At 33.1% G+C, this 12,735-nt stretch overlaps 1 protein-coding gene across 1 annotated transcript in view; it reads right to left on the bottom strand.

The window, feature by feature from the left end:
* LOC125068785 (connectin-like) overlaps positions 1-12,735 on the bottom strand; it is a 32,971-nt gene that overhangs the window by 1,503 nt on the left and 18,733 nt on the right. The window contains exon 2 of the mRNA XM_047678096.1: positions 801-1,866. Within this exon, the coding sequence (XP_047534052.1) occupies positions 801-1,842 (1,042 nt within the window). The 5' untranslated portion in view covers positions 1,843-1,866. The remainder of the gene's footprint in view (positions 1-800; positions 1,867-12,735) is intronic.

Below are 12,735 nucleotides of genomic sequence, written 5' to 3' on the forward strand. Positions count from 1 at the left end.
CTAATATGCTATCGCCTTGAATGTAGGAACAATAATTCTATATAATGACACCCTTTAATTTTAATCGTCTTTAATTTAACTTAACAATTCATCGTCTTCAGATAGAAGTGCTCCCTAGACAATTCAAATTTACGGCAGAGTAATAAACACGCTTAATTAACTCATACTAAAGTTCCACATTTGTTAATTGTGTTCTGAACTACATAACTATTATCTACAAAATTCTAACTACAACACGAGCGCAAGAAATTATATTTTAATCACTAATGGAACTTTTCACTTTGTATATATTTTATCTGAAATATTATTCTTTATATGAAATTTTCCAGTAAATCGATCTCTTCCATTAAAATTATGCAGGTTATTTATATATTTCAAACAATCACGTCTGATCCTCTCATGTTCAAAATCGTAAATTTTCATATTTTTAATACAACAACTCGGCCGCTTTTGCATAATTTATCCATCATGAATTATGACCTGAATAACAAGGTAGTGACGGATATGTATGAGCATATAGTTTCATTGTAATCATAAATCCTTCACGTTATGGCTAATTATTTCTTCATTGAATTGTGGTTGATCGGATCAATTGCACGCTATGAAAAACCACAGCCTACAGTTTTTGTGGCCACTGAATTGAGCTTGTATATTATTCAATACATCCGTAGCTGGTGGTAATTAGGTAATTATCTGATGTTAAAGTTTTATTGAAAATGTTTGTAAAATAATTGGTCAAGCGGCTTAAAATGTTATCATTAAAATACTAATAACATTAAAATAATCTTAAAGAGACTTACCGTCGAGAGAAATTAGTGCATAATTTGATTTCATATTATCAATAACGCTTCTCAGCGTTTCTTGTTTCAATGTTTCCAACTTGTTATTCCTTAAATCCAGGAAATTCAACTTTTGTATATCGTCGAGCACTCCGTCATCTAGCACTCCCAACTTATTATCGGCTAAAGAAAGTTTCTTCAACTGAGTCAATCCGCCGAAACCCCGTTCGGATATAAATTCTATTTCGTTGCCATCTAAATAAAGTTCTTGAAGGCTCCAAAGTTCCGCAAACGACAGATCTCCTATCATCATCAATTTGTTGTTTCTCATGTCCAATGTAATCAAATTCGACAATCCTTGGAAGTTCTCTCTAATGACAACCGTCAGCAAATTACTGTTGAGATCCAATTTTATCAAATTGTTCAAATGCTTAAAACACCCGTCGTGTAAAACGCTAATCGTATTCTTGGATAGTTGTAGCCTTTGCAAATTGGGCAAGACGTAAAATACGTCCCTTTGCAATTCCGATATCTGATTTTCAGCAACGCTCACATTAGCTAACATTATTAAGTGGGCGAATGCCATTCTCTCCAATTTACCAATTTTGTTTTTTTGTAACGATATTTCCCTCAACGTCGTTGAATTGGTGAATGCGAATGATGGTATACTGAATATATTTGCATATTGTATATTTAGGTACTGCAATCGATCAAGTCTAACAATAACCTTGGCTGGTATATACGTTAAGCCCCCGTCGGCTCTCACATTAAATGTAAGCCTTTCTATTTTCGGCTGTGAATAAAAATTAGACCAAAAAGGATCGTCTTCCGCAATGCCACCGTTGAAAACCCAGCAGTCGGCTTTTGTAGCTGTTTTTATTTTAATACTCTCGCAGTAACAGTGTACTTTAGACACTCGGTCCTGTATATCGCAAATGTTAACGTAATGCGAATAAGGGGATTTTTCGGATTTCCATCTCCGTTTATCATTTTGACGACTCTCAGTCAAGTTTATCTCGACCGTTGCGAAAGCGATCATTAGGATTAAGTACTTGAAGTCCATATTTATTGCTTTTCACATCGAAATCTGAAACAATAAACTGGTATTAGGGTCACGTAAAAATGGTTATGTCACAAGGGAAACATTATTCAATAATATATAATTTATATTTATTAATACAACGTATTTTGTTATTCTCTTTCTACAGTATTAAACACAATGAAAATGATGTAGTTGAGTTTATTAAAACCCTATGTAATTGCCTTTTCTTCGTAATTGTTTTATAATACATAAACGCAGAATACGGAGAGAATAAATTATATTCGTTCTTTAATTGCGTCTGATTCCAATACTAGTACGTTAATTTTCATAATAAAATGAACTGCGTATGAATTATTCATGCAAACATTTATTCTTCGAACTCCATGATTGGCGGATGCTTAACATGAAAATTTAAACGTGATAAATAGGTCAATTAACATTGGTTAAAATCAACAATTACAATGATAAACTAGATTTTGTCAACGGCTATGTTTGGTTTTTGGATAAATTTTCAATTCACGAACGATTGTTTGCAAACTCTTTATATGCAGCGTCATATTTTAATATATTGTATAATATCATTAAATATTCTTCATGGATCTTAACAGAAATTCGACCGAACAACTAATTTTTTTATTAATAGTTTTAAAATATTGTTAAGAAAAATCTATATTGTGTTAAAGTTTTAGACGAGCTTATTGTAGTAAATAATTTGAAAGCAGACAGGCTGGACGGCGTGCCGGTTCTTTTTTCTTAAAATGAAAATTGTCATACTTTTTATTGATATAAGACCTTTAATGACGCGCCTTGATAGTAAAGCCAAGTCGTATTCCGTGACGTCAAACTATCTTTAAGTCAATTTCTGTTTATCTGTGCGAATGTGTGTGTCTTATTCAGACGCAGAATAAAGGTTAATATTTTTTTTTATTTGAATCCATATTTATTTATTCGTTATCTTTAATTTCAAATAATATTTCACAAATTATTTTACAATAGTCTGTCACGTGACGAGTACTTTTTGGTATAAAAAGACTAAGAGACTTATTTAGGTTATTCAAGTACCAAAATGAAGTAAGTTCTATTTCAACAAAAAATATTCTTGATTACTACTAAATTTTGAAGTTTAGCAGTAACATGAAATATTTTATTACATATAGTACTCAAATCATCACCGCTACGCTCGATTGCATTTTCTATCATAGAGGCTTATTTCAGTTCAGACCTATAAACTATATGCAATACATCAATCAGACACTTCGTCGCTATAAATAGGATTACCCACGACGGTAGGTATTAGCTAGGACGATACATCGAACACATTTTAGTATTATTAATATCAAGTAGATAATGTTGCTGGCATTCTCACTACTATTCTATGCGGTCATGATTTATCGAGTAACTATTTTTAGTCCTTATTCGTATATACTTAAGGGCTTGATGGTAATACTTATGTTATAAATGGCAAAATATTAGTAGATAATAACGTTTTAATAAGTGACAGACGATAATATAGATTTTATAATACAGAAAACTTTAGCCTGCAAACCGTTTTCTAATAAGAAGATCAGCATTATTCCAAGTGGTATACATAATAACTGTCAAGCTACTAAAGTATGAATATAAGCGTATACCCACTGAGGCGACATAAAACTGAGGACATATGAGTATGCGAGTCGCCGGAAACATTTCGGTACGAAGTTGTGAAATTGTTCCTTATTTTATGAACGAAGAACATGCCGCTGAAATTTTTATCACGAGACTAAAAATAACATTACGAATTTCCTAAAGTAACATAGCACGTTAACATTGTTTATTTCATTAATATGATGCGTTGGGAAGAGGTTTTTTAAAATTTGTACGAACAGTTTTATGCTCTGAGCCAATTTAATTTATTAACTTTATACTAAAAAGTTTATCCTTTTCCATAATATAACATTTTTTATATCATTAGCACCTCAATGTTAATAAGAAGATAAAATAAGAATAGCAATATTACATATGCAAGTATTTTATGTTATGTTGCTCTTTTTATTTGGACGGCGCTTTTACTACATCACCGTTTTTAACACTAGTGACATTACTTTCCTCTTCGTATGAAACTAATAAAACTCTATATAATTAACATGCAAATCTAAATACCAAAAGTAAAAAACTAAACTTATTATGCAGCCCTTTAAATTAAACTTATATTTAATAGCGTGTTTTATTTTATGTGATTTGACAATGTCACTTATTCAGTTTTGAGAAATAATTAATAACCTTGTAACTTTCTTTAATAAGTATTGAATTCAGCGAATGTTAGATTGGTTAGAAGGTTACTATATGTGGTTTTAAAAAAAGTCATAATATTAATAAAAAATAAAACATACACTTTATATCATGATAAAAAATATATATATTTATGCTAGACGTAAATTTATTCTTAACCCCGAACTCATTTCGAGAACTATTACTATAATATACGTTATGCAGCAAATTGTAGAGAGCCTTATTAGCCTATTGTTTATAAAAATCATGGTATAGCCACCAAATTGTTAGTTATGGGTTAATTCTGTGTTTTGTATCAGGTGGTCCAGCCATGCCGATCAAATGAGCTAGTGCTCTACTAAATTATGTTACTGTAATTAAATTTAGGTATCTGTTAAAATTTCTTTTTTTTCCACAGTGAATATATCCTAATACGCTCCTGATAGATGACCCGGTAATTTTTTGGATACGGATCGGAGAAGCTGTAGGATCATTTTCACATAAACATCCACACCGCCTCCCATGCCAGCTTGGCTCAGGGGGCGAGGTTGCTTTCCCCCTTGCGACTAAGTATACGAGGCCATCCTGGCTGCCATCCTTCTTAGGACCAATAAGAACAAATGAGACTACTAAGCTAGGCTCAACCCTACCATATACGACAACGGACCTAGGCCCACTATCTTTTAATTCCCAGTTGTCGGCGCTTTGAAAGGATTGAGCGAGATTGGCCATTTCCTAATTCCATTCCGCCCTCACCATCTGGAGTATATTGGTCTCATAGAAGAACACTAGGACCATCCACGCCATGCTTCTCTGACACGACTGCTCGCTGGGTCACAGATCTTAGTCCACGAAGTCTTGTACTACTACTTGGACTAAGATCTGTTGTATGGGCCACGTCTCAATGTTCCACGTGGGGCACACCTCAAGTGTATGCAAGTAGTGGTGGTCTCTTTGGTCTCATCCAGGCTTCAAAGAATAACTGATTATTGATATTGAGAACCTTTCACTACCAAAGTATTAAATCAACATTACATCCCATAAAATTAACCATAATAGATTTACCCACATCCTCAACAAGAACAAGACTCATACAATTAACCGTTAAAGAGGAGAACATAAAGATGTTAACTATAACTTTATGACTGGTGTCGAAATCCGTTTGTCTCGCCAGCATACTGTCGCATGGACAATTAAACTTAATTACTTCATTAAGAGACTATTGTTTGTTCCGTGTTATATATTAATTAATACAACCCATTTCTACCGTAAAATGTTTGTACGCGCTTTAAAGCGAACTTTAACTAGCGCTACATTTGTGTAACTGCCTACTCGTAGATGTTTTTCACATAACAATGCTTTTGTATTGTAGTAATGCGGAATAGAAGTGAGTGAGTTGGCATCATTATAGAGACTTGGGATTTTATTATTTTGCCATACGGATAGAATAGTCTGTAAATATCCTAGTGGTGTACAAAAAATCTTGTGATAGGGCTTTTGTTCCTATTGAGGAGAAGGCTTGGAATTTATTCCAAGATGATGCTCCAATGCTCCTATGCTGGTCGGTAGATACACAGGCAGTGCAGCATGCATGTGTCCAGATGCCTGGCCAAGCACGAGATGAATAGCTGAATAGTTAAACTAAATAAAATAAATACATTATGCCCCCCAGCATTGTTGTAGTTGAGTAAAGAACGTATTTAATCTAAGGAAGAAGAAGTCCTGTATCTAACTTCTAAGATATTTCAGAGCTAAGTGGAGCAGTTCAAACTTTGACTCATTTTAGTTTAATATTTAATATAAAAATAATAAGCCTTTTAGGATACACTCCTAATGGTCACTAGCCGGCCTAAAACAAATCTTAGTTAATTGCTGAGTAAATTTACCTACTTTTATTAATTAATTAATAATTTACTTTTATTTGTCTTCAAACTACATTAGAAATTTAATTTTGATTCCTGATTAACAAAATTAAGGTTAGTTTATAAAATATTATAAAGATAAAATATATCCTAAATGTTACTCTAAAACTATTGACATTATACAACACCGATACGACGATACACAGCTTGGATATATTACAATTGCGTCCAAATATGAAATACAAAAAAAATCGTGAGATTCTTTCGCCGGTTTTTTTTTGGTATATTAGATCTCTCCGACCTTAGTAGATTTGATCATCTACTGGCATGTGTAATGTTTCTAAATATATTAAATAAGGATCTCTTATGAATACGTACTAATTTTTAGCATTAGCAGCCCGTAAATGTCCCACTGCTGGGATAAAGGCCTCCTCCCCCTTTGAGGAGGTTTGGAGCATATTCCACCACGCTGCTCCAATGCGGGTTGGCGGAATACACAAGTGGCAGAATTTCGTTGAAATTAGACACATGCAGGTTTCCTCACGATGTTTTCCTTCACCGCCGAGCACGAGATGAATTATAAATACAAATTAAGCACATGGAATTTCAGTGGTGCCTGCCTGGGTTTGAACCCGAAATCATCGGTTAAGATGCACGCGTTCTAGCCACTGGGCCATCTCGGCTCATACGTACTAATATTATACATAAATGCGAAAGTAACTATCTGTTTATTATGATTTCATGGCTAAGTCGGAGTAAACGTAAACACCGAGCAAGGACTAAAAGTAGCATGAGACTTTTATTCAATTCCCGAGAGGGTAAAATTAATGATAAAAGTCTATGTAGAATTAAAAAAAAAAGTCGTCTAGTAATTAATTATTTAACGACAGTTTATGTGGTTAAAATTCTTTACGAGACCATTGACAAAAGTAATCACTTATTATCCAGAGGCTCATTTGCCATACATAGTAATAATAAAAAAAAAAACATAAAAAAATATATGCTTAAAATATAAAATAATAGTCCGAGCAAACATTTTACTACATACATTTAAAATCTTTTACAAAATAAATGTTTATTTCTCATAATTTTCGTAATTTATGATGCCATATGACTGTATTTATACGCTTAATTATCACCGGGTGTAAATTTATCACCCCAATGTTGTCGTCCTTAGAACATAAAGTGGATTAAAAGTAGTATATTTCAGAGCCATAAACAATTTTATTCGTTTTATGGTTCTGACGTTTAGAGTTTACGTATCAGATCGGTCAGTTAAATATTAGACTGATTTTTTTTAAATTTATAGCATAAATCAGTTTTTTTATTTTCTTTGTTATTTAGGGTATTATTTTTATTTGGTCTTAACGACTTCTATAATAATTATTAAGAAACCATTGGTTGGCCAAAGAATAACTTGAAGACAGAGTGAAATAAAAATCACTATTTTTTTAGGGTAACGTCATTTTTTTTTATTTAATATAGGTCTGTTTTAATTTTTGTAAGCATGACTGATGCTACTTCTAGCAATCACTGTTCCAACCACTCATAAGCTTCTGGGTACTAAATACGTTGTAGACCTCGTTAAACCTTTATAATGAACCCCGGTAGTTACAATTAAATGGAATTTGTAAATGTTGAATTTTAACTCTGCCATTTTGTTACCATATAAGTTTGTATGTATAAGACTGCATTGTAAAAAATATTTTATAATGACGTCTCAATGAAATAAACTTTTAGTCAAAGTTAACTAAAACAATATTCTCTGTGTTGTCACCTCATCGTGGAGCATTCGTACGATTGGATTGTACTCTTCGGAGTTCTTGTCGACCATGCGTACGAGTAACGCGACAATGGCACTGTAAAGTTCGCTTTTGACACTTCTCTGCTTATAAGGGTGAACCGCGCGAGCGACCCAATCTCCCTTCAGAGTAGGTCTCCTGTTAACAATGTGACTGTCATAGTCTTGAAGGAGAAGGCAGATTGGGTTTGGTAGAGGTTCGAACCCACTCAATTTTCCTCACTTTTCCTAATCGTAATACTTCGAACATATTTGAACCAAAGTGAAGAGCAATCCGTAAGGCTAGGAAACTCCAATGAGGAGTTTTCTGCAGAATGCGTTTAAAGCATCGCAAAAATGTTATGACTAAACGGAAACGGTTAGAATCTCACATACGTCAAATAGCCTATAGCTGGGTATCTTTTATGGTCTTACCAATGAAATGAAAAGAAAAAGATCTGGTTCAAAAAACTTTTACGTACAACAGAAATAATCAACAAAAAATAAGTACAATTGCATTTAAAATCCAAAGGTCAAAAGCATTTAATATTAATTGACGATGTTCTTTCTAAGAACTACTAAATTATTCTAATTAAACTGAGTCACTCTCGCAACAAATATAACGAAAATATTTATATAACGTGCACGATCATTTTACGTATTTTTTTTATATTCCGTGTAAATAAAAGGAAATAGGCTCAATCACGTCATTTGCGTGAGCTGAATTGTAAATAATTCAACACGAATAACTCATCGATGTTTTTATTTTCAACCTCTGGTTAAGATAGTCGCGCCAGGGAGATGTTTTTAGGTTTGCATAAGCAATTATAGTGAATTTACTTTTAAAATATCGATGAGAAATAAAAAAAAGGTTCAGTCTAAGCATTGAGATCCTTTATGGTTTTTTATAGTTTTTTAGTTGGACGTACAAATTGGCCAACTTTTGGGAAGTGGCCATCACCATCGGAGACATGGTAGACATCGGTGTTGCCTAAAATATTAACCATTCCTTCCATCGCCAATGTACAACCAACTTTGATAAATACATTTTTATGTCCCTTATGCCTGTTTTTACACCAGCTCACTCACCCTTCAAACCAGAACATAACAATACTAAGTATAGCTGTTTGGCGGTAAAATAGCTGATGAGTGTTGGTACCTTCTCGGACGGTCTTACAAAAAGTCTTAAAAAAAATATATTATTTAGAAAAGCTTGATGTCCTAAATATATTAATAATTTTATATCTCAATGTAAATCTTCGTTCATAATTTTCACTTAAAACTTTCAATATTTGTACCAAGTAATCAGAATGAAGTCATAATAACAATTTCGGATCGCAATCTGGCCTTAATCCCAGTACATCTTGAATGAAACCGTATCGAAGTGATAACACAAAGCTCAAACAAAACGACCACGAACCATAGAACTGAGTAAAGGCTTCGAAACAGCTATTGTAAGCTTGAAACAAAGACATTAATTTCGGTCGCAACTTTTTCGCGTCAACGTGACGGTTGCACTAAAGTTTGTTTTTCGTTTTTTTTTTTACAAAACAATTGACGTAAAAGCCTACTATAGCTCGATCGATCATCGTTGAGCTTAAAACGCGAATTTCAATACACAAAAGATTGAGAGAACTTTGAATGTAATAAAAGCCTTTTATTGTACAAAATAATAAAATGTCGGTTCCTATTAAAGTAAAAACAATATTTAGATATTTTTTTCAAACAAGTCTTCGTTTACGAACGGATTGAACTGAAGTTCTAAATTTCAACTATTTTTCAGTCTGTAAACGTCCTACTACTGGGTAAAGGCCTCCTTGCTTCTTAAGAAAGTTTTGGAGCTTATTCCACCCTGATACAATGGGATTTTATGGATACACGTGGCAGAATTTCGTCCGGTACATGCGGCTTTCATTATTCCTCGGTGTACTCCTTCACTGCCGTGCCGAGCACGGGATGAATTATACACATAAAAAATCAGTTGTGCTTTGCTGGGTTTGAGCCCGCAATCTTAATCGAAGATTAAACGTACACGTTCCAACATTACGAACTCGGTTCAAATAAAAACAAATGAAAATAAAATAAACCGCATAACAGTTTTGACCGTTACACTTAATAAATATAAACACAATTTCCACAAGCGCTAAAGTATGTATATGCAAATTAATTTACGTCGGCCTGCCTTTCCGTTTACATGTAGGCGTCTTCACGTCAAAACAGGCACGTTTATTATAAAAAAAGATTCTAACAACTAGACACGTCGCTCTAACGGAATTCTTATATAATGTTTTAGGATCTGCCTGGACTAAATTTTTTATTTCTATGAAATTATTCTATGAAACATTTATAAGTAAATCAAATATCGAAATGGTCGCTAGATCTCTCAAATGCGTTGATAACATATTTATTACTTAAGCGAGTTTAAGGTAAAGCCTTATCATATATAAGGTAAATTATAATCCTATTAAATAAGAACTATGTTAATATATACTAATATTATATAAAATTTCAATATCACCACCAACAGTATATACAATATAGCATGAAAAAGCAAAATTACATTTAAAATTTATCTTGGCAAATGTTCTACTATTTACAGGCAGTCTCACTGAAGGCCGAGATGGCCCAGTGGTTAGAACGCTTGCATCTTAACCTTCTATAAATCTTAAATGATTTCGGGTTCAAACCCAGGCAGGCACCACTGAATTTTCATGTGCTTAATTTGTGTTTATAATTCATCTCGTGCTCGGCGGTGAAGGAAAACATCGTGGGGAAACCTGCATGTGTCTAATTTCAACGAAATTCTGCCACATGTGTATTCCGCCAACCCGCATTGGAGCAGCGGTGGAATATGCTCCAAACCTTCTCCTCAAAGGGAGAGGAGGCCTTTAGCCCAGCAGTGGGAAAATTTACAGGCTGCTAATGCTAATGCACCATGCACTATCACATTACACAATATGTGTTTAAAATATATATGAAACATAAGCAATGATTAGAAATGAGAATTATAATTTTTTTTTTAACTATTATATTATACAAGAAAATAGTTCTGTCTGTTAGTCGTAAGTCTGTTATAACGGTTAATTGCTAAACCACTAGACCCAATTTCATGAAACTTTTGATATGAAGCAAGCTTGAACCACACCGATTTTTTTGTACCTAAAACCTACGAACGCCCCTGACACGTGCTATATACGCGTCGGACGAAAAGTATTTATAGAAATATAATAATTTTGTGGACAGATTGATGACGTTATTATTTAAAAATATATGTTATTTATGTATTTACTCCTAATTACTTTTAACAGAGACTCGGTACAAAGTAAAAGATCCAAGAAAATATTCGAATTGACGAAACATTGACGTATCTCAGGTTTCGTTTGTTATAATATTATGTAAATATATTTAATGGAAATCATACAAGCCTATTACAGAGTACATTATAAACGATATCATTATTATATATATTTTATTATTACTGTAAAATAATAACCAGTTAAAAATTCGTACATAACATTATATACTAACATTACTTTATTTACATAAGAATTATTAACATTAAGGCCTTAACTATATACAAAAAATTAAAAATACTGTAGAATTCATTATCGCTCGGAATGGTGGCAAGAGTTCTAGCAGCATTTCCCCGTTGAATCTGAATACCGGTCCTCTGGGCATGAACCAGCCTTCCTATCACCAGTGAAGGAAATAAAGCGAGATGTTATACTTTTAATGAAGGTTTTTGTATATATTCTAAATTAATATCCAAATATACCGAAATCGTACCGCAGTACAGTATACAAACATTTAAATACAAATTAATCACATTTATTTCAGTTTAAAAAACATCAAAGGACATCGCGTGTAAAAAACGCATCTAATTAAATATTCATGCTCAAAAGAATGCAGGAACTAATTATCGCTGGCGGTAATTAAAAAGTTACAAGATGAAAATATAAAGTGCTATTATCCAATGAAAAACTATAATATGTATAGTAATTTTACGAGCGAATTGATTACAATCTAAGGGCATTTCGCGCTTAAAAGCTTTGACACACGCGATCCGTGTTACTACTTAACCGACTGCGATATATTAAAGACGTGTTATGATTTTGGTGGAATATTTATGATACACGTAATTAAACTGGAGAATGTTGTGGATAATATTAGTTTTCTAGTTTTGGTGGTAGGGCTTTGTGCTAGTCCGTCTGGGTGGTATCATCCACTCATCAGATATTCTACCAGCAAACCGCAGTATCTTGTTTAGATGTGTTCCGGTTTAAAAAGTGAGTGAGCCATTGTAACTACAGGCACAATGGACATAATATCTTAGTTGTCAAGATTGGTGTCGCATTTTCAGGAATGGTTAAAATTGTTTATAGTGCCTATGACCGGTGGTGACCACTTACCATCAGGTGGCCCATTTGCTCGCCTACCTATATAACAAGCGATCGTTTATTTTTTTTATTTTTCCCGACATTGTTTAGCTGTGGCTACGCTGACGCAAAAAATAGGATTATGCACCGCACATTTTATTTTTTAGGTTAAACTTTTTACCGTCTGATTTTTAAAAAACTCAGTACATTAATAGCTTTCTCCTGGATGACGAATACTTCCAGGAGATAGTCAAAAAAGTAATTTGTAATTCTAAACATGATACACAAAGATTTTAATAACGTATTACAAAAATTACATTTTTAATTATTATATCGGTAGGTAGGAGAACTTTATGGATAGTCGATTTTTTTGGTAATTTTAGTTAAGCATAGTTAATTTATCGTAAAACTAATATTATTGAAGCGATACAATACCTGAATGTTCTAATATTTAAAATTAATAATTAGCTTATGAGGTCAAGTTATGATAAATATAAATTTCAGAATTTGTCAGATAGTAAAAGTAATAACATTCTGTAAAGTAAAAGTAATTAAAGTCTGTAAATGACCCACTGCCGGGCTTAGGCAGGAGTACTCTCTTTGGCGAGAAGATTTGGAGCTTATACCACAACAGATTAGACACATGTAG

Source organism: Vanessa atalanta, chromosome 14, assembly GCF_905147765.1.
Source record: "Vanessa atalanta chromosome 14, ilVanAtal1.2, whole genome shotgun sequence".
Lineage (NCBI taxonomy): Eukaryota > Metazoa > Arthropoda > Insecta > Lepidoptera > Nymphalidae > Vanessa > Vanessa atalanta.